The sequence below is a fragment of the Ambystoma mexicanum genome, chromosome 5p, assembly GCF_040938575.1.
Source record: "Ambystoma mexicanum isolate Mex_15411 chromosome 5p, UKY_AmexF1_1, whole genome shotgun sequence".
NCBI classification, from domain to species: domain Eukaryota; kingdom Metazoa; phylum Chordata; class Amphibia; order Caudata; family Ambystomatidae; genus Ambystoma; species Ambystoma mexicanum.
Window position 1 is genome coordinate 1,193,576,714 of NC_090930.1, and position 26,400 is coordinate 1,193,603,113.

Genomic DNA, 26,400 nt, shown 5'->3' on the forward strand with positions numbered 1-26,400 from the left:
ATGCTGGGCCTGTACCTGTTTGGAATGTGAGCTTACACTCACTCTACATATGCTATACCTATTTGCAAGGCAATCTTACACTCACTCTAGCCGTGCTGGACCTGTACCTGTTTGGAAGGGGAGCTTTCACTCACTCTATCCATGCTGGACCTGTACCTGTTTGGAAGGGGAGCTTACACTCACGCTATCCATGCTGGGCCTGTACCTGTTTGGAAGGGGAGCTTACACTCACTCTACCCATGTTGGACCTGTACCTGTTTGGAAGAGGAGCTTACACTCACTCTACCCATGCTGGGCCTGAACCTGTTTGCAAGGGGATCTTACACCCACTCTACCCATGCAAGACCTGTATCTGTTTCGAAGGGGAGCTTACACTCACTCTACCCATACTGTACCTATTTGCAAGGGGAGCTTACACTCACTCTACCCATGCTGGACCTGTACCTGTTTGGAAGGGGAGCTCGCGCTCACTCTACCCATGCTGGGCCTGTACCTGTTTGGAAGGGGAGCTTACACTCACTCTACCTATGCTGGACCTGTACCTGTTTGGAAGGGGAACTTACACTCACTCTACCCATGCTGAGCCTGTACCTGTTTGGAAGGGGACATTCCACTCACTCTACCCATGCTGGACCTGTACCTGTTTGGAAGGGGAGCTTGCAGGCCCTGTACCTGTTTGGAAGGGGAGCTTACACTCACTCTACCCATGCTGGACCTGTACCTCTTTGGAAGGGGAGCTTACACTCACTCTACCCATGCTGGACCTGTACCTGTTTGGAAGGGGAGCTTGCAGGACCTGTACCTGTTTGGAAGGGGAGCTTACACTCACTCTACCCATGCTGGACCTGTACCTCTTTGGAATGTGAGCTTACACTCACTCTACCCATGCTATACCTATTTGCAAGGCGAGCTTACACTCACTCTAGCCGTGCTGGACCTGTACCTGTTTGGAATGGGAGCTTTCACTCACTCTATCCATGCTGGGCCTGTACCTGTTTGGAAGGGGAGCTTACACTCACTCTATCCATGCTGGGCCTGTACCTGTTTGGAAGGGGAGCTTACACTCACTCTACCCATGCTGGACCTGTATCTGTTTAGAAGAGGAGCTTACACTCACTCTACCCATGCTGGGCCTGTACCTGTTTGCAAGGGGATCTTACACCCACTCTACCCATGCAAGACCTGTACCTGTTTGGAAGGGGAGCTTACACTCACTCTACCCATACTGTACCTATTTGCAAGGGGAGCTTACACTCACTCTACCCATGCTGGACCTGTACCTGTTTGGAAGGGGAGCTCGCACTCACTCTACCCATGCTGGGCCTGTACCTGTTTGGAAGGGGAGCTTACACTCACTCTACCCATGCAATATCGATTTGCAAGGGGAGCTTACACTCACTCTACCCATGCTGGACCTGTACCTGTTTGGTACCATGCTGGGCCTGTACCTGTTTGGAAGGGGAGCTTACACTCACTCCATCCATGCTGGACCTGTAACTGTTTGGAACGGGAGCTTACACTCACTCTACCCATGCTATACCTATTTGCAAGGGGAGCTTACACTCACTCTACCAATGCTGGACCTGTACCTGTTTGGTACCATGCTGGGCCTGTACCTGTTTGGAAGACGAGCTTAAACTCACTCTACCCATGATGTACCTGTACCTGTTTGCAAGGGTAGCTTACACTCACTCTACCCATGCAGGACCTGTACCTGTTTGAAAGGGGACCTTACACTCACTCTACCCATGCTGGGCCTGTACCTGTTTTGAAGTGGAGCTTACACTCACTCTACCCATGCTGGACCTGTACCTGTTTGGAAGGGGAGCTTACACTCACTCTACCCATGCTGGACCTGTACCTGTTTGGAAAGGGAGCTTACCCTCACTCTACCCATGCTGGACCTGTACCTGTTTTGAAGTGGAGCTTACACTCACTCTACCCATGCTGGACTTGTACCTGTTTTGAAGTGGAGCTTACACTCACTCTACCCATACTGGGCCTGTACCTGTTTGGAAGGGGAGTTTACACTCAGTCTCCCCAACTGGGCCTGTACCTGTTTGGAAGGGGAGCGTACACTCACTCTACCCATGCTGGGCCTGTACCTGTTTGGAAGGGGAGCTTACACTCACTCTACCCATGCTGGTCCTGTACCTGTTTGGAAGGGGAGCTCGCACTCACTCTACCCATGCAGGACCTGTACCTGTTTGGAAGTGGAGCATACACTCACTCCATCCATGCTGGGTCTGTACCTGTTTGGAAGGGGAGCATACACTCACTCTAACCATGCTGGGCCTGTACCGGTTAGGAAGGGGAGCTTACACTCACTCTACCCGTGCTGGTCCTGTACCTGTTTGGAAGGGGAGCTCGCACTCACTCTACCCATGCTGGGCCTGTACCTGTTTGGAAGGGGAGCTTACACTCACTCTACCCGTGCTGGTCCTGTACCTGTTTGGAAGGGGAGCTTACACTCACGCTATCCATGCTGGGCCTGTACCTGTTTGGAAGGGGAGCTTACACTCACTCTACCCATGTTGGACCTGTACCTGTTTGGAAGAGGAGCTTACACTCACTCTACCCATGCTGGGCCTGAACCTGTTCGCAAGGGGATCTTACACCCACTCTACCCATGCAAGACCTGTATCTGTTTCGAAGGGGAGCTTACACTCACTCTACCCATACTGTACCTATTTGCAAGGGGAGCTTACACTCACTCTACCCATGCTGGACCTGTACCTGTTTGGAAGGGGAGCTCGCGCTCACTCTACCCATGCTGGGCCTGTACCTGTTTGGAAGGGGAGCTTACACTCACTCTACCTATGCTGGACCTGTACCTGTTTGGAAGGGGAACTTACACTCACTCTACCCATGCTGAGCCTGTACCTGTTTGGAAGGGGACATTCCACTCACTCTACCCATGCTGGACCTGTACCTGTTTGGAAGGGGAGCTTGCAGGACCTGTACCTGTTTGGAAGGGGAGCTTACACTCACTCTACCCATGCTGGACCTGTACCTCTTTGGAATGTGAGCTTACACTCACTCTACCCATGCTATACCTATTTGCAAGGCGAGCTTACACTCACTCTAGCCGTGCTGGACCTGTACCTGTTTGGAATGGGAGCTTTCACTCACTCTATCCATGCTGGGCCTGTACCTGTTTGGAAGGGGAGCTTACACTCACTCTATCCATGCTGGGCCTGTACCTGTTTGGAAGGGGAGCTTACACTCACTCTACCCATGCTGGACCTGTATCTGTTTAGAAGAGGAGCTTACACTCACTCTACCCATGCTGGGCCTGTACCTGTTTGCAAGGGGATCTTACACCCACTCTACCCATGCAAGACCTGTACCTGTTTGGAAGGGGAGCTTACACCCACTCTACCCATACTGTACCTATTTGCAAGGGGAGCTTACACTCACTCTACCCATGCTGGACCTGTACCTGTTTGGAAGGGGAGCTCGCACTCACTCTACCCATGCTGGGCCTGTACCTGTTTGGAAGGGGAGCTTACACTCACTCTACCCATGCAATATCGATTTGCAAGGGGAGCTTACACTCACTCTACCCATGCTGGACCTGTACCTGTTTGGTACCATGCTGGGCCTGTACCTGTTTGGAAGGGGAGCTTACACTCACTCTATCCATGCTGGACCTGTAACTGTTTGGAACGGGAGCTTACACTCACTCTACCCATGCTATACCTATTTGCAAGGGGAGCTTACACTCACTCTACCAATGCTGGACCTGTACCTGTTTGGTACCATGCTGGGCCTGTACCTGTTTGGAAGACGAGCTTAAACTCACTCTACCCATGATGTACCTGTACCTGTTTGCAAGGGTAGCTTACACTCACTCTACCCATGCAGGACCTGTACCTGTTTGAAAGGGGACCTTACACTCACTCTACCCATGCTGGACCTGTACCTGTTTTGAAGTGGAGCTTACACTCACTCTACCCATGCTGGACCTGTACCTGTTTGGAAGGGGAGCTTACACTCACTCTACCCATGCTGGACCTGTACCTGTTTGGAAAGGGATCTTACCCTCACTCTACCCATGCTGGACCTGTACCTGTTTTGAAGTGGAGCTTACACTCACTCTACCCATGCTGGACTTGTACCTGTTTTGAAGTGGAGCTTACACTCACTCTACCCATACTGGGCCTGTACCTGTTTGGAAGGGGAGTTTACACTCAGTCTCCCCAACTGGGCCTGTACCTGTTTGGAAGGGGAGCGTACACTCACTCTACCCATGCTGGGCCTGTACCTGTTTGGAAGGGGAGCTTACACTCACTCTACCCATGCTGGTCCTGTACCTGTTTGGAAGGGGAGCTCGCACTCACTCTACCCATGCAGGGCCTGTACCTGTTTGGAAGTGGAGCATACACTCACTCCATCCATGCTGGGTCTGTACCTGTTTGGAAGGGGAGCATACACTCACTCTAACCATGCTGGGCCTGTACCGGTTAGGAAGGGGAGCTTAAACTCACTCTACCCGTGCTGGTCCTGTACCTGTTTGGAAGGGGAGCTCGCACTCACTCTACCCATGCTGGGCCTGTACCTGTTTGGAAGGGGAGCTTACACTCACTCTACCCGTGCTGGTCCTGTACCTGTTTGGAAGGGGAGCTCGCACTCACTCTACCGATGCTGGGTCTGTACCTGTTTGGAAGGGGAGCTTACACTCACTCTACCCATGCTATACCTATTTGCAAGGGGAGCTTACACTCACTCTACCAATGCTGGACCTGTACCTGTTTGGTACCATGCTGGGCCTGTACCTGTTTGGAAGGGGAACTTAAACTCACTCTACCCATGATGTACCTGTACCTGTTTGCAAGGGTAGCTTACACTCACTCTACCCATGCAGGACCTGTACCTGTTTGTTACCATGCTTGGCCTGTACCTGTTTGGAAGGGGAGCATACACTCACTCTATCCATGCTGGGCCTGTACCTGTTTGGAAGGGGACCTTACACTCACTCTACCCATGCTGGACCTGTACCTGTTTTGAAGTGGAGCTTACACTCACTCTACCCATGCTGGACCTGTACCTGTTTGGAAGGGGAGCTTACACTCACTCTACCCATGCTGGACCTGTACCTGTTTGGAAAGGGAGCTTACACTCACTCTACACATGCTGGACCTGTACCTGTTTTGAAGTGGAGCTTACACTCACTCTATCCATACTGAGCCTGTACCTGTTTGGAAGGGAGTTTACACTCAGTCTACCTGTGCTGGGCCTGTACCTGTTTGGAAGGGGAGTGTACACTCACTCTACCCATGCTGGGCCTGTACCTGTTTGGAAGGGGAGCTTACACTCACTCTACCCGTGCTGGTCCTGTACCTGTTTGGAAGGGGAGCTCGCACTCACTCTACCCATGCAGGACCTGTACCTGTTTGGAAGGGGAGCATACACTCACTCCATCCATGCTGGGCCTGTACCTGTTTGGAAGGGGAGCGTACACTCACTCTACCCATGCTGGGCCTGTACCGGTTAGGAAGGGGAGCTTACACTCACTCTACCCGTGCTGGTCCTGTACCTGTTTGGAAGGGGAGCTCGCACTCACTCTACCCGTGCTGGTCCTGTACCTGTTTGGAAGGGGAGCTCGCACTCACTCTACCCGTGCTGGGCCTGTACCTGTTTGGACGGGGAGCTCACACTCACTCTACCCATGCTGGTCCTGTACCTGTTTGGAAGGGGAGCTCGCACTCACTCTACCCGTGCTGGGCCTGTACCTGTTTGGAAGGGGAGCGTACACTCACTCTACCCGTGCTGGGCCTGTACCTGTTTGGAAGGGGAGCGTACACTCACTCTACCCGTGCTGGGTCTGTACCTGTTTGGAAGGGGAGCTCGCACTCACTCTACCCGTGCTGGGCCTGTACCTGTTTGGAAGGGGAGCTCTCACTCACTCTACCCATGCTGGGTCTGTACCTGTTTGGAAGGGGAGCTCACACTCACTCTACCCGTGCTGGTCCTGTACCTGTTTGGAATGGGAGCTCTCACTCACTCTACCCATGCTGGGTCTGTACCTGTTTGGAAGGAGAGCTCACACTCACTCTACCCGTGCTGGTCGTGTACCTGTTTGGAAGGGGAGCTCTCACTCACTCTACCCGTGCTGGGTCTGTACCTGTTTGGAAGGGGAGCTTACACTCACTCTCCCCGTGCGGGTCCTGTACCTGTTTGGAAGGGTAGCTCGCACTCACTCTACCCGTGCTGGTCCTCTACCTGTTTGGAAGGGGAGCTCGCACTCACTCTACCCATGCTGGGCCTGTACCTGTTTGGAAGGGGAGCTCGCACTCACTCTACCCATGCTGGGCCTGTACCTGTTTGGAAGGGGAGCTCGCACTCACTCTACCCATGCTGGGTCTGTACCTGTTTGGAAGGGGAGCTCGCACTCACTCTACCCATGCTGGGCCTGTACCTGTTTGGAAGGGGAGCTCGCACTCACTCTACCCATGCTGGGCCTGTACCTGTTTGGAAGGGGAGCTCGCACTCACTCTACCCATGCTGGGCCTGTACCTGTTTGGAAGGGGAGCCTGCAGACATCATTCCTATGATGTGCATATTTGTGGGGGAAAATACCCTAGCTCTGCCCATACTTTCTTTCTTAGTGAAGAAATCTTGAACTGGCTCTGACCATGCTCTCTATCTGTCAGGGAGCAAAGCACTCTTTTGCACCGAAAACTTGAACCTCTTTCGGATCGAGGCTTGCACTCACACTTCCCATAATGCACCTTCTGGTGAGGGACAGTTGCACTTGTCCTGCCTATGCTGTAATTGTCTCATCTGGAAGGGAACGTGTGTGTGCACCTATTCTATTTCTTAAGAAGATTGAACTGGTCGTCCCCATGCAAGTCTCATACATGTTGTGTATGAAAGTTTGTACTGCCATTGTGCATGCTGTAGGGGACCAATGTGCGTGCAAGAGTGGGAGGAGGATGTGTGTGTGTGTGTGCGCAAGAGTGGGAGGAGGATGTGTGTGTGTGTGCGTGCGCAAGAGTTGGAGGAGAATGTGTGTGGGTGGTGTTCGCATGTGTGAGAAACTTGGAGTGCAGCTGCCTGTGTCTGAAGGAGTCTTGCATGGCCACTGCCCACGCTTTGCTGTGCAGCGGATGTCCAGTGTGTACAGTTTAAGCTGTAACGCTGCTTCCTATTTGCTGCTGGTTCTTTGTGCACTGTGCAGGGAAGGTTTGCTCTGCTCGTGCACTTACTACACCTTTTCCTAATATGAGTGACATTTGAACTTGTGCACTTGTCTTCCGCGTTTTCTCTGGGAGTAAAGGCTACACTGTTCTGTCAGTGCTGTAAGCTTCCACTGCTGCTACAAATAGTGCCTGTGTGATCGCGAGGCCGTGCGCACGCGCACAGGTGTTGCATGTGAGGAGACTGGAGCATATGTGGGGGCAATGAATGTTACAGCCAGGCGTGGATGAAGGTGCGTCGGAATGGCCTTGTGCCTAGGGCGGCCAGCATCTTTCCTGCGGCCTCCGGCCCTGCATCTGCACCCACCTCTGCTATTCTAAGCCAGATCTCCAATTTAGTGAGAGTCATTTTTTCAGAAAATAGATGTCGGCAGTAGTGCTCAGCTAGAGATGTCTCTTTGCTGAAATGTGATATGTAATAATAGTGGCGGCTTCCGGGTGCATCGTAGGTTGGCTGTATTGAAAAGCTGTTCGTGAAACCTAATGGGCAACCAACCAGGCTCGTCTGAGTCCCAAATGCACAACTTCTCTCTTCGAACCTGAGCCATTTCCTGAGAATTGGTCTTTTGTGCTGGTGGGCCTTCGTGTTTCTCTTATGTGTTTGTGTTTGTCTTTTCTTTTGTTTATTTCCTTAGTTACATTTCATTTGATTTTTTCAAATCATTAAAACATCTAAAGCATTTTCGCCAAACGACTGCACGTGATCTTGCAAAAAGCGTCATATAAGAAACATTAAAAGAAACACAGAAGGTGGCCACAGTGAGCGACAACAGATGCTGAAGCTGTGAAGAGAGTAAACACATTTACATAAAGCTTGGAAAGTATAAATCGTGAGGGAAGGGCGTTCCAAAGTCTAGCAGCTGTGAGGGAGAAATAATGAATGATTGGACACTAGTCAGTGTTCCAGAAAAGATTTGGAAGTGGGAGTATTTCACTCCCTCTTTTTTAAAGTTGGGAATAAAATGATTTTTTAAGGAGTTAAAATGTAAGTCCAATTCCCAATGGACCAAGGATCTTGGTCCAAGGCCCTCAGGCCAACCTCCTCCTTTTTATAGTCGCTTCCTGCACCTTATCAACTTCCTTTCTTCCTCTGCTTTCCCTTATTACCGCTCTCAGGCTCCTCTTCATTCTTCATCCTCTGCCCCCTCTACGACAGCCTCTGTTGCTTCTCCGGCCACCCTTTTGCCTCTTTCCTCCGCCATCCCTCTGGCACCCACCTCCTCTTCCTTGGCTACCTTGTCCTCTCCTCCTTCCTTCTCTGCCAATCCTCGGGCATCTTCAACACGTCCTCAGGGTGTACCACTAACCTGTACCCCTCCACAGAAGGCTTTCAAAAGGGTCAACCTACTCCACATTGCCACTCTCAACTCTCGCTCAGCTGTCAAACACTCCTCTGACATCTGCCCTCTCCTGGAAGAACTCGATCTGGATGTTCTCAGCCTGACAGAGACTTGGTTCACGGCCAGCTCTGTCACAAGCTTTGACACTCTCCTTCCTGGTGTTTACAAGATCCTCTCCGTGCCCAGAACCAACCGTCCCGGTGGGAGTGTAGCCTTGATTTTCCCAGAGTGGATCTCTGCTTCTATCATTCCTATGCAGGACTACTCCTCCTTTGAATGCCTGGTCTGCAGGCTCACTCTCTCTCCCGGCCTTTCTCTCACTGTGGCCACTATCACCCAACCACCCGGCCAGGAAGCTTCTTCCCACTCTGTGCAGTCGGATCTCTCCTCCTCCCTCCTCGCCTCTACCTCCCAACATCTCCTCTGCGGAGACCTTAACATCCACTTGGATGCTTCCTGTCCTTCTGCAGGACTCTTTCGCAACCTCTGCGACTCCCTCTGTCTCTCTATTCTTCCCTCTGGCCTGACTCACTATGCATGGCACACCCTGGATATTGTGATCTCTGCAGACCTCCCCCTCTCACCACTCACCTCACCTGGAGTGATCACTTTCTTCTTTCCTCCAATCTCTCTCTCTTTACCCCTCAGGCCAAGCTGACTCTAGCACTGCCACCTACCTTCTCGGTCATTCTACCCATGAAGCCTGTGAGTCAGTGGAGGCTTTTACTGCCACTTTCTCTACTCCTTCTGCACCTTTGACTGCCTCACATCCTGACACAGCCCTTTCTAAACTTCATCTTTCTATCTCTCACACTCTTGATGCTCTTGCCCCTGTCATGAGGATCCGCTTGAAGCCCAAATCCAAGTGCAACTCTTGGTACGACTCTGACCTTGTCACGCTCAAATGCAAGTGTAGGGTGGCCAAGAGGAAGTGGAGGGCTACAGGTGCACCCTCTGACAAACTGGGCTAGTGCCTGCTCAAAAAGGCAGTGCAGACTCTCTCTCCTCACCAAGAAGAGAGCACACATCCAAGGCTGTGTCTCTGGGCATCTAACCACTCGGCCCAACTCTCTGCAAGGAGCTGGCCAGCCCTGCTGCAGTCTCTTCCGCTCCTGTTCCATTCCAGTCCGTATGCACGGCCTTGGCTTCTCATTTCATCACTAAAACTTAGGACATTCTGTCCACCCTCTCTTCCTCTTCCTCCTCCTTCTCCACTCCTGGCCTGCCCATGGCCTCCTCTCCGCCTCCCTTCTCATCCTTTGCCTTGTTCACCCTGACCACATTTCTATACAAGTCTGATCTATGAAAGTCTTGTCAAAACAGGTTCTTCCCTTTTCTTCCAGAACCATCAAGGACCACATCGACACCCTTGCTCCAGCCCTGGCCGATTTCTGCAATCACTCTTTTGCCACTGGAACCTTCCCCTCCCCTGAAGCACTCCCTTGTGCACCCCCTACTCTAGAAGCCCTCTGATGATCCTTTCTCTTCAGCTAACTATTGCCCGATCTCTATCACTCCTTTCTTGGGCAAACTCTTGGAAAAGCTGGCCAGCTCCCAGCTTAACCTTCATACTGAATCTGTTGGTTGTCTCCATGACCATCAATCTGGCTTCAGAGTGGCCAGAAGCATGGAAACTGCTCTCCTGAACATCCCCGAAGACATGCTCTCCAACCTTGATTCTAACCTTCCTTCTGTCCTCATTCTCCTTGATCTTTCCTCTGCTTTGGACATGGTCAACCATGCCATCCTGCTCAAGCACCTCCATGATAACCTGAGTGTCACAGATCAGGCCCTGGCCTGTGTAACCTCCTTTCTCATTGACCGACCCTCTCAGGTCCAACTGGGGTCCTTCCTCTTCTATCTCTCTCTCTGCCTGCAGTGTTCCCCACAGGTCTAACCTCTCTCCCTCACCGTTCAACCAATACCTGGCACCTCTAGCCCACTGCATCTCTGCTCTCTGCCCCAACGGCCCCAACTATCTCAATCTTAGGTGGCCTCTCCACTGGGTACCTAATACGCATTTACTGTGTTACTGTGGTTTTCTGAAATGTGGTAAACTAGGGTTTTTCTCCCTGCGCAGGATTCTCAATCTTAGGTGGCCTCTCCACTGGGTACCTAATACGCAATTACTAGGTTACTTTTGTTTTCGGAAATGTGGTAAACTAGGGCTTGCCACTCACTTCCTGTCCGCTTGCTCACGTCTTTCTTCCCCCAAACTCCCTGCTATTCCATGGTGCTCTCTATCTCGCCTATCTTCTCTAACTGCTTCCCCATTGACTATCCTGCTCTCCTCACTAAATCTGGTAGGAAAAAGTTTAAAAAGGACATCCTGGTCTCCAACCCAGGCCTCCCTATCGCTGACACCTACACTAGTGCCTCCTCCAAGGAAACTCTCACTGACATCCTCTTTTTCGTGCCTTCGCCTGACCTATGGACCCTTCATATGTTCTCTGTGCTCTCTCCTTTCTCCTCATCTCCCATTAATGATGGCACCCGTTGGGATGTCCTCTTGGCCCCCTTCCACTCCTCCAAGGCCATCATTAATGTCTACGCTAATGGGACCGTCTTGGTCCAAGGCCTTCAGGCGAACCTTCACCTCTTTGATAGACGCTTCCCACGCCTCATCAACTTCCCTTCCTCTCCTGCTGTCCCCCTCCTCTGTCCTCGGGTACCTTGCCTCCACCCTCCCTCCCTGCCCCCTCTTGTACTTCTTCTTCACCTCCACAGGGCGTACCTCTGATCTGTACCCCTCCCCGGAAGTCCTTCAAGTTTGGCAACCTTCTCCACATTGCCACTCTTAACTCTCGCTCTGCCATCAAACATTCCTCTGATATCTGTCGCCTTCTTGAGGAACTGGACCTGGACGTCCTCGGTCTCACTGAGACATGGTTCACGGCCAGCTCTGTCACCAGCTTTGACACACTCCTACCTGACGGTTACAAGATCCTCTCCGTGCCCAGCCCCAACCGTGTCGGGGGGGTGTGGCTCTTATCTTCCCTGAGTGGATTCCTTCCACTGTCACTCCTACGCAGACCTACTCCTCTTTTGAATGCCTTGTCTGCCGACTCTGCCCCTCTCCTAGCCATTCCCTTACCGTGGCTACTATCTATCGGCCACCTGGTCAAATTTCCTCCTTCCTCTCTGAGTTGGCGGACCTCTCCTCCTCACTCCTGTCCTCAACCACTCAACTCCTCTTTCTCAGAGACTTCAACATCCACCTGGTTGCCTCCTGTCCCCCCTCTGGACTCTTTCACAACCTCTGCGACTCTCTCTCACTCTCTATTCTCCAGTCTGGGCCGACTCATTCGGCAGGGCACACCCTCGATGCTCTGATCTCTTCTGACCTTCCCCTCTCCGTCCCTCTCTCCACTCCTCTCTTCTGGAGTGATCACTTTCTCCTATCCTCCCACCTCACCTTCCCCACCCCACAGGCAAAGCCACCCTCATCACTGCCACCCTCCTTCTCGGTCTTTCGACCCATGAAGCGCGTGTCAGTTGAGGCTTTTGCTGCCACCTTCTCGCCCCCTCCCCTTTCGGCTGACTCCCACCCTGACACAGCCCTCTCCACGCTCCACTCTGCTATATCTGATACTCTTGATATCCTTGCCCCTGTCATGAGAATCCGCCTGAAGCCCAAAGCCAAATGTAACTCCTGGTATGATTCGGATCTTGTCACCCTAAAACGCAAGTGCAGGGTGGCAGAGAGGAAATGGCGTGCTTCATGTTCATCCTCTGACAAACTGGCCAGCCGCCTGCTCCAAAGGCAATACCGGCTCTCCGTTCTCACCAAGAAGAGATCCCTTATCCAAGCCCGCATCTCTGCAGCATCTAACAATTCGGCTGAACTCTTTAAAATCTGCAAGGAGCTAGCCAACCCTGCTGCAGTCTCTACCTCTCCTGTCCCCTCCCAGGCCCTCTGCTCGGCACTGGCCTCTCACTTCATCTCTAAAACTCAGGGCATCCTGTCCTCACTCTCCTCCTATCACCTCCCTCCCTCTATTCCCTTTTCTTCTTCTGGCCCTTCTGCAGCCACCCCCCTCCCTCCTTCTCCGCCTTTCCCCTTTTCTCTGCTGACGAGGTTTCCAGACAAGTCCGATCTATGAAAGTCTCGTCAAAACAGGTTCACCCCTGTTCCTCCAAAACTATCAAGGACCACATTGACTCCCTGGCTCCTGCCCTGGCTGACTTCTGCAACCACTCCTTCACCTCTGGAGTCTTCCCATCCCCCCTTAAGCACTCCCTTGTGCACCATCTTTTTAAGAAACCCTCTTCCGACCCCTCCTGCCCGGCTAACTATCGCCCAATCTCCATCACTCCCTTCCTGGGCAAGCTCCTGGAGAAACTAGACATCTCCCAGCTTAATCTCCATGCTGAATCTGTTGGTAGTCTTCATGACCATCAGTCTGGCTTCAGAGCTGCCAGAAGCACGGAAACTGCTCTCCTGAACATCCGTGAGGATCTGCTCTCGAACCTTGACTCCAACATTCCGTGTGTTCTCATTTTGCTCGATCTCTCTTCTGCCTTTGATACTGTCAACCATGCCATCCTGCTCAACCGTCTCCGTGATAACCTGGGTATCACTGGTCAGGCTCTGGCGTGGCTGACCTCTTTCCTCTCCAATAGACCCTCCCAGGTCCAACTGGGGTCCTTCCTCTCTGACATCTTTTTCTCTACCTGTGGTGTCCCCCAGGGATCTAACCTCTTTCCCTGGCTGTTCAACCAGTAAATGGCACTCCTTGCCCACCGCATTGCCGCTCTCTGCCCCATTTTCAGTGCTATGCGGATGATACCCAGCTCATTTTCAGGCTACCCTCGGCCTCCTCCTCTCCTTCCCTCATCTCTGACTGTCTGTCTGCTATCCAGGAATGGTGTGCCGCCCACAACCTCTGCCATAATGCCAGTAAGACTGAGATTCTACTCATCGGCACACCCACCCCCTCCTTTCCTGCAGCTCTCTGGCCGGCCTCTCTTGGCCCTCTTCCTGCTCCTACCTGCAAGGCAAAAAACCTCGGGGTCATCTTTGACTCCACACTTTCCTTCTCTCCTCACATATCTGACGTCTCTAAGAAGTCACACTACCAGCTGCACCTCCTTAGAGGTATTCTTCCTTTCCTCTCCTTCCCCCAGAAGATCACTGTCTCCCGAGCCCTGGTGCTCTCGAAGCTGGACTACTGTAACAGCCTCTATCTAAATCTGCCTGCCTCTACTCTCCGCCCACTGCAACTTATCCAGAACAGGACTGCGAGACTTGTCCTTGGCCTCAAGCCCAGGGACCGTATCTCTCCAGGACTGAAATCTCTACACTGGCTCCCAGCGGCTGCGAGGATTAAGTTCAAAACAAAACAAGATCACTGTCTCCCGAGCCCTGGTGCTCTCGAAGCTGGACTACTGTAACAGCCTCTATCTAAATCTGCCTGCCTCTACTCTCCGCCCTCTGCAACTTATCCAGAACAGGACTGCGAGACTTGTCCTTGGCCTCAAGCCCAGGGACCGTATCTCTCCAGGACTGAAATCTCTACACTGGCTCCCAGCGGCTGCGAGGATTAAGTTCAAAACCCTCTGCATTGTCCACAAGGCCTTCTGGGGCCTGGGGCCTAAATACCTTCAACTCTCTCTTCCTAAATATCTTCCTTCTCGAGCTCTTCGCTCTTCCGTCTCCAACTCCCTCAGGGTCAGCCGCTTCTCCAAGCAACGAGTTGGGGGTAGATCTCTCTCCTCGGCAGGGGCCTCCCTCTGGAACAGCCTTCCTGCCTCCCTGAAACTTGAGGAGAACCATCTCCGGTTCTGGAAGCACCTCAAAACCTTCCTCTTTGCTCCTGCTTTCTCTCCCCCTCTCCCCTGCTAAATTCTTGACTGAAACTGCACTGAATCTACAATTGGGCCACTCTCACCGATCTCGGTCCTTGGCCCAGCCACTCTCCACTTGCACTGCCTCCCTGGCAACCCCTGCACTGCGGGACTTGGTCTGTATCCCTACAGCCCCCCTTCCCAGCACTTGTCTGCATTTACCTTGCACTTGCCACTAGCTGGCCCTATTATGTATTTGTTACTCTACTTCCCTGTACTGCACTTTCCCCCCTCCCTTTCCCCTTGCACTTTTCCCTTCCCTCCACCCATGCACTTGCGCGATCTGAATGACACTTGGCCTAGTAGGATCGTTGTCTGTCTTCCCTTTGTTCCCCCCTCCCTGCCTCGTGGCGCCTTGAAACACTTGTGTATAGGCGCGTTACAAACGCCATATCATACCATATCATATCATATCGTATCATAACTTTCAGTGTTATGCAGATGACACCCTGCTCTCTTTCAGGCTCCCCTCGATCTGAATGACACAAGGCCTAGTAAGATTGCTGTTTTGTCCTCCCTCTGTTTCCCCCTCCTTGTCTTGTCGCGCCTAGACTCACTTATGTACAGGCGGTTTATAAATGCCATATCATATCATATCATATCAATGAGAGTATTTTATGTGATGAAAAATATGTTTGAATTGAAAAATGGAAATGTATTGTAAAATGTATTTCTTTGCACCTAGTTATGCATGCACATTAAAAGATACACCTGCGCTACTCTTGCTAACTTTGGAGTGCCATACTGATGGTAACTCCCTACCCCTCCCCACTGAGGGCTAACGTTGAAAATGGGGGAGAGTTGGATCCTGGCTGGCTCTACACTACAGTTACCAGAATTCCCTGCTGCCACTGCCACTGCCTGGTACATGCCAGAGGGATTCAACCCTGCACACCTGCATTCAATCAGCCTCCCTGAAGATTGCTGAGGCATGAAAGCGTGCTAGGAGGAGAACCTCTTTGGACTGTTTGAGCTTACTGCAACTGGGAACCAGAGTAGCGCCCCTGCCACCCCTCTTGTTTTGTTTGGAGTAAACAATACATGTTTACTTATTCCAATCAGGAAGTTAAAACAGCAGTTTCCTCCTGTGGTACTAGGTGCACTACTGATCCAAACATATGCATGGAGCTGTGAGGGTGAAAGCGGAGGCACAAGATTCTACTGTCTTTTTTCTCTTTCTTACTCCCTATTTTTATTTTTGGGAGTATTTGCCAATTTTTAGGTAGTAAAAGTGGCAGATACACCCACTTATCTGTATTGATGACTACAATGACGAGGAGTGACTAGAAGGAATAGAAACAAAGGGCCTCATTACAAGTGTGCATGTCCGGTAACAACAGTGCCGGTAAGACTACCGGCACCGTTGTTACCGGACAAGCACACTACGAATTTGCTTGCTGGAGCTGCTGTGCCCGACAGGGCAGACCCTGCCGGACACAGCTGCCATGGTAAGCAAGCCGTAACGGAAGCACCAGCACCGTTATTATTGGTGCTGGTGCTTCTGTGGACCCCATTCCCATTGAGTCCATTGGGACTCAAATGGAAATGGGGATTAACATTTACCAGCGCCTGACTTTACGGAACGCCGGGTCGCAATCCCCCAGTTATTCCGGCAAGCCAGGCACTGGTAAATATTGCAAGTGCAGCGGCAACCCACCCGTAGCACCGGCAGGGTTACCGCCGGACTTGTAATGAGGCCCATAGAGTGACAATGATGGGCAGGGGAATGGAGAGTTGCAAGAAAAGAAAGCTAAGGAGCTGTCAGAACATGGACATCTTTTTAAACCAGGCAGAGGAGTCAGTGGAAAAAAAAGCCAGTGCACAGAGGCAAGAAAGTGGAGATACAAGAGTGCAGAGGACATTTAAAAAAGAGAAGTGGTGACCAAATGTAGAGGAGAGAGAACATCAACAGAAAGACGAAGAATAAGAGATGGGAATACAATCTGGGTAAGATCAGGTTAAGGATAATACTCTTTGAGGCTTGAAAGTAAGGAACAGGCCGATGTTGTGACAATTGTAAAGTTGAAAGTGGCAAGTGTGGAGAAGTGAAGAAACGTGCTAGGAAAAACATGAGAGGAACAAAAAAGGTTTCACCAACGTTGCGAGCAGAGGTAGAAAAGCTGAGCGGAGCAGAGGGAAGTGACTGCTATGCAGAGAAGGCTCATGATAAAAGAGGGCTTTGGTTTTGGATGAGTTTATGTGAATTGAGTGAGAAAGCATCCAGTTTTGCAGCACAGAAAGTCCATCAGAAACAGAAGAGTGTAAATGACCAGTGAAAGAGGACAAGGCGTGTACAATTTGGGAATTGTCAGCTTATAAGTGATGACTCGAACCAAAGGATGAAATGATAGTAGAGAGAGCAATTGTGTAAAAGGAATAAAGAAGAGAACCAAGGACAGGGCCTTGCAAGACACTAAACTAATGGAAAAGCAGCCGAAGGGGTCCTAGGTCAGGAGACTAAGTGGGGATTGTCAGAACTAGCAATACCAAGGAGAGCTGAGAAAAGAACTAAGTAATAAACACTATCAGAATCATAGGACAGGTCAAGGAGGGTCAGGCTAGAGGATAGTTTGGTTATGGAAGCATGTGGCATGAACATGACCAGCTCCTTTTGAGTGGGCAAGGGAGAAGCCACTTTGCAGAGGGGAGGGTAGAGTGTTCATGCTACTGAGAAGGTTGACTGTCGACAACACACTCAAGAGGTCAGAGAGAATGGGATTAGCAAGATTGCACAACAGTGTGCAGGAAGAAATGGGTTGTGAAAAGGCATTTTATTTAAAGGAAGAATAGTAACATGCATAAAATAGTGAAGACATATGCAGGCTGGAGAACATGGAATTAAAAATAGAGAAAAGATAAGGAAGCAAAGGTGTGAGTATGGTTAGGAGGCATGAGGATGGGAGGGGGCCTAAAGTCATGCGGGTAGCATGTTGCTACAGTAAACTAACAGCAGAATCAGTGGCAGGGGAGAAAGATGAAAGAGAAGAGGATATGAAAGGAATGCATATTGTACTGTTTATTGTCTTGTATTGTTTATTCATAAAGCACTTATACACAAAACGAGTGCTTCAAATCGCTCCACGACAGGAGGGCAACATGGGATACAATCATTCATAAGGCCTTGGAAATTTCAGAATGGTATACAATAATAATAAGCATACTAGGCCTGATGACATTTCTGCTAATCCCAGAGCGTTACCAGGTCGTTTGGGCGGGCAGAGCAGGCAGGGAGGAGAGAGGGGTACAAGCATAACAAACTGACAATAATGCAGTGCATGACCAGCAAATCGGAGGGAATATGAGCAGGTTATTGTGCCTTTATAATGTGCCCCTAACACAAGTGTTTCAGGTGCACAATGTTGAGGGGGTGTGGGGGGTGTAAGGGTAGACAAGGAACAGACAGACAACAAACTTACTGGGTAAGGTGCATTCAGATCGCATAAGTGCCAGACAGGAAGTGCGGGCCATGGGCGAAGGGAATTGCGCCTGGTCCAGGAGGGCTGGGATAGTGCAAAGGGTTGTCTCTTAGAAAAGTGCCTAGTGTTGCAAGTAGTGCAGGGGCAAGTAGTGCAGGGGCCCAGAGGCAAGTGCAGGGACTGGTCTGGGTCCTGAGGTGAGCCAGGCGACCAGTCAGCAAGCTGAGTAAAAGAAGGTGGTAGCAGGTAGAAGGCAGAGGTTGGTAGGGGAGAGGTAGAGAGAAGGCAGAGGAGAAGAGGAAGTTCTTGAGCAGTTTCCGGAATTTGAGGAAATACAGCTCAAGATGGAGAGAGGCAGGGAAACTGTTCCAGAGGGTGGCCCCTGCAGAGGATAAGGATCTACTTCCAAATCTCTGTTTGGAAAAACAGCTCCCTCTCAGAGAGTTGGAGGAGGGTGAGCGGAGTGCTCTAGAGGGAGTGTATTTGGCAAGAGTGAGTTGTAAGTAGTTTGGGCCCCAGAAAGTCTTGTTAACTATGCAGAGGATCTTGTACTTGATCCTTGCCGCCACAGGGAGCCAGTGGAAGGATTTCAGTGCCAGAGATAATGATTGAGACACTAGTGAGAAAGAGAAGGAAGTGCAGAGTTCCTTGATCTTGGAAGTAAAGTATGAAGCAAAGTCAGAAGTAGAGAGTGTAGAATTGAGTGCAGGACCGAGAGCTCAAGGTGAGAAAAAATATAAGAGAAGATGAGGGTGAGGAGACAGAGCCATGATTTGATTCTGGTAGCACAGCTGTTTGCCATGGAATACATCCAAGTGATGGGATAAATAGAGAAGAGAGAAATGTGACGTTTTCCAGTGATGTTCAGCTAAGAGTCTTCAACCTTTGGATCTCCAGATATTTTGGACTGCAATTCCCATGAGCCCTAGCAGGCATAGTTATTAGTGGGGCATCATGGCAGCCATATTTTTAAACATCTGTAGAATTAAGAGGCTGCAGTCCCCTGAGTGGGTAACAAAGGACATGGGAGTGTTGGGTTAGCCAAGGGACAACCAACTGGAGGACTAATCGGTGTATACGGGGGAACAGTAGGGAAATGTTGAAAGTGAACCATGCACATCAGTGAAAGTCTAGGGGATTTCAAAGTGTTGGTGATCACGCATAAGGAATGAGTGGCAGGGGAAGCATGAGAGGATGATAAAGTGTAATTGAGTGAGAGTAGAAGATGGTCAGCAGAAGAAAAGGGTAGGTTAGAAAGAGGAGAGTCAGAAGTGAAATTAGTAAAGATGCATCCGGTTGGCTCTAATGGAATGATTTGTGATAGGCAGAAAAGGACACGTTGAGTGACTGGATAAGGGGTAAAGATTAAAATCACCCAACAGGAAGAGATGGAAGTCAAAGGATGGGAACAGGCGGGGAACCCAGAGCCTGGAGAGTGGTAAAAAAATAGGGAATGGGGACCGGGTTCCACAAAGGAGACAAAATGGCACTCAAATGAAAAGAATAAGAGGAAGGGAGAGGGGTCAGAGGCATGGTAACATTACTGATGCCGGTGCAGTGAGGGGAATGAGACAGAATAGTTTGGGGTGTGGTGAAAGCAGCGAGAGTGCAAGCATCAAAGGAGGAAATCCAAGTCTCGAACAATTGCAGATGGAGATGGAAGAAAAGATAAAGAGTAGAAGTTGTACTACAAATGATGCAAGCATTGAGTAGGGGGATGGAAATGGCAGGGGAATTAGGGGGTGAGATCCAGCTGATACAAAGGTTTATCTATTTAGATATTGTGGTATTTTAAAGCCACCTGCATGTGATGTCGCCAATTCATTTAAAAAATGTTATGTCACTTCAACCAGGATTGCTTTTTCCCAGTGAAGTTTGTGCTTTAGAAATAGATACATTTGGCCTCATTATGTTATGTTATGTTACTTTGCATTTATATGGCGCCTTAAGTATCATTGGTATGATCTCAAGGCGCTGGTAGGTTGAACGCCCTGGGAAACCATAGTTCAAGTCAATAGAGAGACAGCGCAAGTCTATAAGGTGCGTGGGTGCACCGGATATGTGTGCAGCTGGTGTGGCACTTGCATGATAGCTGCTTCTTAGCGGTAGGTGTGGTGGTTGGGAGATCAGGAATGTGTTCATTCTGATGGGTTGATACCCAGACTGATTTCTGGCTGCGTTAGGAGACGCATAGGCTAGTGGGTGTCCTGAGCCAGCTGTGTTTAATTAGGATGATGAGGAGTATGCGGTGGGAGTTAGTATGAGAACAGCTATAGCGGATGTGTCGTAGTATCGCTGTATTCTATTTGAGTGGTGGTGTATAGGAGAGAGTAAGCGCGGTGATGATATGGTGGTTTTCAGTAGGGTGCTTGAGATGCAACAAGTTACTTACCTGTAACTGTTTTTCTCCAGCATGGGCCTGTAAATACAGGCACGGCTGCCGCCGAAGTCATGAATTTTCCGGCTGCCGGGAATGGGCAAGGACTGGGCATTACAGCCCCGCCAGACCCGGTAATTGCCCATTCCCGGGCACCAGAAAGTATTAGTCCCCATTCCCACTTGAGTCCCATTGGACTCAATGGGAATGGGGAGGCCAAATGCACCGGCACCATTCATGAATGGTGCCGTTGCATCCATCGAGATCTGCTCGCGGGTGCCGTTACGCCTGCCAGTTCAGACCTGGCAGGCAGTAAAGCACCTGCAAGCAGAACTTGTAGTTTGCCAGTCCGATAACAATGGTACCTGCAAGCGTACTGGTACCGTTGCTACTGGACCGGCAAACTTATAATGAGGCCCAAAGAGACATAAAGAGTGAAAAAATAAACACGAAATTGCAAAAAGGAAAAAAGAAAGTCTTACAGTGTAGGGTGATTTAAAAAACAGTGTAGATTCCGAACACCCCAGCTTTATAGACACATGTAATTGCTATTTGCAGGTAATTTGTCGATGCTAAAGATTAACGACATGAAATTGTGTTACGCGAGGGGCTGTATGCACACATGATGCATGCTAAACATGGCACATAAAGAAATCTGTTTATGGAGCATTGTCTGCTGCGTTATATGTGAATTGGAGAAACAGACGTGGACATCATCATCAAATCCACAGGGATGGCTTGGCGTGAATTACTGAATGTGAAATATGCCCAAGAAGCTGTCCACGGAAAATGATCCATGAGCAAAGGGCAGCATGTGCCACACGGTGTGGCAGGTCCTGCCTGTAAAGTACTCCACACAATGTCCTCCTGTGGCACTGTGAGGAATTAATCTGGCAAGGGTGTAGAAGTCCTGGCTTTTTTTAATTCATTCATAAAATGAATACAGTAATTCCATCTCTGAAAGGGAAATCTGCTGATCAAATTCCCCTTTCATAAGCTCCATGCCAAAAGCATAGGGTGCACTTGTATCCTGATTCACATTGCCTGCTCCACCAGTGACACAGGGCAGATTCAGAGGTCGCAGGTGCCCTCTTGACAGCTGCAGTGAGAGGCAATTCTCTGCAGCACAGCGGTTGCATTTAAGATGTGTACCCCTGTTCCAAAAACTGCATAACTGTGGATTCTGTCCCGGAGGCACGTTAAACTGTAAATATAAGCTATACATGAGCTACAGCATGGTGGCAGCATGTCCCATAGTTATCTCGGTACTACCCATTTTGACCAATAAAAATCGATCAAATGGAACAATTTGACAGATTTTGGCCAGTACTTTCAATCGATTTTTAAAAAATACTGAACATGTAGCGCAGGGGTTGTGGGGGTGTCCCCCGCTCCCCATGTTCAGTATTTTTGTGGGCTTGGGGACAGCGGGGATGTCTCCCGCTTCCTCAAAATTGGAGGTGGGGGATCTAAACTTTTTTTTTAAAAAGGGACCCTGCGGTGTCGGATCCGACCAATGTTAGAGGGACGGATTTGATGCTGCAGGGCTGCAGGGGAAGCAGCGGCGACCAAGCAGGTAAGTAGGGGATGGGGTTCGCGGAGGGCGTGGGGGGAAGGTACATTTTAGGTTGTTTGGATGAAGTGCAAATCGTTTCGCGGCAAAATCGACTATGGTCAATTCTGCTGCGAATAATTACACTTCGGTCAAACAGCCCAGATCCATTATCTCAGCCACAATAATTAATATTACACATGTTTCAGGCATGTGGGCCCAGTTCAGCTGTGGGAAGGTTTTGTGTACTATTTCCAGACAAGGCTCCCTATGCCCACTGGCAGGACTGTAGCCTTGGGGGAGTGCCTCTCTTTGTTCCTTTGTAAGAGCGGGTAACACCCTTTCCCCAGGGACAGCCACTCCACAAGAAGCTGGCCTGAGAAGAGGAATCAAAGGGCACACCCATTCACAAAGGCCTGGGCCTCACACCAGGGTGCTGCATTTCTAAAGGCCGTTGATTCTATTGAGAAGGGACAGGGGCAGGTTTAGTGTAGCCAGTGAGACATCTGCACAGGTGGGAGAAGATTCTGCCATCCCGTTTCTCTCTGCTTCTCTCATTTCTGTCCCCTCCACTTCCTGTAGCACAAAGCACTTTGGGTTTGATGTCAGAAGGAGCAAGTCCACTCCTTCGAAGAACACGGACTGGACCAATAAGGCAGGCAAGCTTTAGTCCAATCACCTGCAGACCTTTACCTTTAAAAGAAGGGGTCTTCCACTACTTCTTTGAATCCTCTTGGAGTCGTCATGTGGACTCCAAACATTCACGAAAATGTAATTGGACCTCCGTTGGAAGAGTTGATTTTTCCAAAGGCCTCTGCCATTGAGGTGAAGACTGAGTGCTCAAGGCAGAGGGAAGCTCGTCGCCTAACCATCCCCAAGGATCAGTCAGTGTGAACTGCTGTTGGAACAAGCACCTGCCTCTCTGCCAGCCACAGTGAGACCCAGGGCCTCACCATGTTGAAGGACCCCTACAGTTGTGTGCCAACTTCCTCCATGTTTGGGAGCGTAAGAAAACAACTCACCTTGTCCCTGTGCCCCTGGATTAGGTCTTGCAGTGCCCCGAGTACCAGGACTAGTCTTAGATCCTAGGGTTTTCACCATTGAACTACTTGGAGTGGTATTTTCAAGATCCATTCAACACATTCGACCCACCTGGACCCTGCGGTGCTGTCTTTTGTACACTGCCAATCTTCAAATCGCTTGCGCAGTGCCAACAAGTCTGGTAGTGCAGTTAAACCGCCTTGAACTGCATGAACGTACTATGGACTATTAACTGCCTCCTTGGTCCAGTTCTAGGCACTAGAGACTGGTTAATTCACCAATTCCCTTTTTGGATCCAAGGAACATATCCTTTTTAAAGAACATTGTGGTTTTTGCTTGCCTTACACCCCTGATTCATTACTCATAGTGCTGCATTTTGCTATCTTTGCTTATTCTCCTTTTATTTCTCTGGGGTGGGTTTTCTATAGTGTTTTTCTATTTAATTATTTTGCAGATGGTGTGTTTTACTAAAGTGTATCTATTTTGATAGAAGCTTGATTGTACATTCCTTTATTTTGGGCTGTTATGCTTTGCTGTTTGGGTCGCTATTGAACCACATTCACACCCCTCTTGAGAGTATAGCCTTGCCTCGGCCCGTGTTACCACAAAAGGTGAAGGAGGTATAGCTCATAACTGTGCCTGTTCTACCTTTAATGATTGTTTTGGCTCTTGGTTTGCAGAAGCGTGAGGACTGGCTGGGCACTTTAGCCTCTACTCACTCTTGCACTCCTGCAGAGCAGAATCCAATTACTCATAGTCACACTCTGTGTGACGTTCCTTATGGGAAATACATTCAGGCAATTAGCTGCATGAATAAAATGGCAGCTATGGAGACAGAGTGAGGAAGATACCAAATGCAAGACAGATGCTGCAACAGTATCTTAGTTTAGGCTTCATTGAGGTGAATAGAGTTACCACCAGAGTGACGCTCCTATTGAATCGTGCTCTTCTCAGCTTTTCTGCACTATCTGGGGTAAGAGAGGTGTCAATAAAAAGACTAATATTAAAAGTTTGTCCTGCCCAGTGAAATGTTGCTCCAGCATCTTTGCAGGGCCCTGAGTCATCCTCCCATCATTCAGGAATGAACTGTGGAACTACACTGTCTACTGATGCATTATTATGATAATTATTATCATGGTATTTATTGAGCGCGGACTTAGCTTCCAGAAGCATAGGCGCACTTTACAGAGGTATACATACAGAAATACTGATACACAATGGAGCACTTTAAAGAATTATGCAACAGTACAGCTGCATAACAGAGCAACAACAGAACAGATATACAGCAGGGGGTAGGATACAGAGGGGCACAGAGGAGGGGGACAGCTGTACAGGGTGGCAGGGTGAACAGCAGCATCTAGTGAGGCAGGTGGTGCTTGGGGCGACAGGATGGCCTAGGTGTTGAGGAGAGACTCCTTCAAGAGGCGCGTCTTAAGTTCTTTTCTGAATTGTAGGAGCGTGGGGGCGAGTCGGGTGCGGATAGGGAGGGGGTCTTATAGTCTTGGGGGATTTCAAGTCTGCACATGTCCTGGCTTCTGGTGGTGAGCTATCTGCCAGAAATGCTGAATTTCTCAGCAAGGTAGATGGGTGACTGCCTTATAGATGATGCAGCAAGACTTTAATGTAATTTGTGCGTGCAGTGAGAGCCAGTGAAGGTTGATGAGTGCCGGGGTGATGTGGTTGTATCTGCGTAGACCCTTGATGAGGCGTGCATCCATGTGTAGGACACTTTTCAGGGGCACAAGAGAGGTTGACAGGAGGCCTTTGAGGGGGGCATTGCCCCCATCCAGATGGGATAGGACCAGTGCTTGAACAGTGGATATAAATCTGTCCGGGGGAGGAAGGGCTTGACTTTCCACAGAAGGGAGAGCTGATACCAAGCTGTCTGAGTTTTCTTAGCTCTGTGTGTCTTGAAAGAGAGGTGTTTGTCGATTTGGAACCCGAGGGACTTAGCGCAGGAGGTGAGCTTGGGCGTGAAGCCCTCAGGGTTCATGGTTGAAAGTCAGGTCTAGGTGTATGGGTGTTTGGAGTTGTTGGTGAGGAGTAGGAATTAATTCTTGTTGCACTGGACATCCAAGACTGGATCAGCAAGGGGCATGTTTTGAGCCTATGGATTTCCTTGATGGAGTCGATCTTGAGGTATAGGTGCATGCAGTATGAAATTATTTTACTATGTTAGGGTTCTCTAACACACACATCAACATATTTTCAACATGCAGATAGCACATTTTTACATGGACTATACCAATACTCAAATGTGTCATTGTCCTCCATTTCTTTTTTATTGCTGCATGTTTTAAACACCCCAACACGTGCATAAAACAAATGCAACCAGAAACTCCCCTAGCTGATATTATAGTAGCGGTCCATGATTTACACTATGACGAAAGCAGACCCCCCTCATATCTGGTGGTTGATTCCTCCACAGCAATAGTGTTGGATAGAATGGGAGGAGTTGGGTAAGTAGCTGTCGAGTTAAGCGTATTCCTCTAGCATGTGGCCAGTCTGCTCTTAGCAAGTTTGAATCCTACGGCAGGGCCAACAAAATTGAGTACCCTTGAACGGGGTCATGATAACACTTGTTAGCTTGTTAGGGCAGCGCTTAGAAGCGGGAGGAATCTTAAAGTGGTAGAGATGTCACTCAATCTAACATAGGCATTATCAAATGGCACGTTAGAAACACAGAAGTAAATAAATAAATAAATAACGCTGACATGCATTTGTACTGAAAAAAGCACTGAGAGAAAAAATGCACATTGTTTCTTATTTTTATGCATGAGGATAAAATGTTGAACTGCGCTGTGGCTTTTCCAGGTACCTCCATTATTCAGTTGACAGCGACGGATGCCGATGACCCCACCTACGGAAACAGCGCCAGGGTAGTGTACAGTATACTCCAAGGACAGCCCTACTTTTCTGTGGACACCAGAACAGGTATTTTATTTGAAGGGGGGTTTTGCACAAATAACATCAATTTCTTATTTCAAAAGTAAATTGCCTGAATAGGCCCGATTGTCGCTAGACAGCTACAGTGTTTTGATCAAATCAAGTTAATAAAGGGTAACAAAGATAGACCGAATTACAATTTATATTGTCAAACCATCTCTTTATTTGTTCCTATAGACGTGTGTACAGTGATTGTCAACAGTGTCTGCAAGTTCTTTGTAAGTGGGCACAAAAGCTCACTAGTTCGGAAAAGAGACGGTTGCAGAAAAAGATTAGCGTTGCTGCGCTCCAAAAACAAGATTATTTCTTTCGTTCTCCTACTCTTCCCGGATCTCTATCCGTTCCATTATGTCTGCCTTTGCCTATTTCTATTTCCATGCTTTGTGTTTCGGATTCAGAACCGCATCACAGGAAGTGCTGAGCCCCTGCACGCAGCACCTACTGCTATTTTCAGTGCATGGTCGGCACCAGGTATTGCAGACCAGGGTATGTCGCCCCTTCTGTAATCCCGCGTGACAGCATCTAGTAAGGGGCCCAGAGAGAGATACGCAAGATATGAGACAGCAGGGTTGTATGATCGCCATCGTAGCCCCGCCCCATCCACCACCCAACATACCTTCTTTCACTGCCAGCTTTCTTCACTGTCCCTGGCCGCAACCTCTGCACCACCATGTAGGCG

The 26,400-nt window shown here is 49.6% G+C and overlaps 1 protein-coding gene across 3 annotated transcripts in view; it reads left to right on the forward strand.

Moving 5' to 3' along the window:
- The window catches only part of CDH20 (cadherin 20), a 1,428,111-nt gene that overhangs the window by 1,285,291 nt on the left and 116,420 nt on the right, over positions 1-26,400 (forward strand). For all 3 annotated transcript variants that reach the window (XM_069613654.1, XM_069613653.1, XM_069613655.1), the window contains one exon: positions 25,590-25,709. In XM_069613654.1, the coding sequence (XP_069469755.1) occupies positions 25,590-25,709 (120 nt within the window). The remainder of the gene's footprint in view (positions 1-25,589; positions 25,710-26,400) is intronic.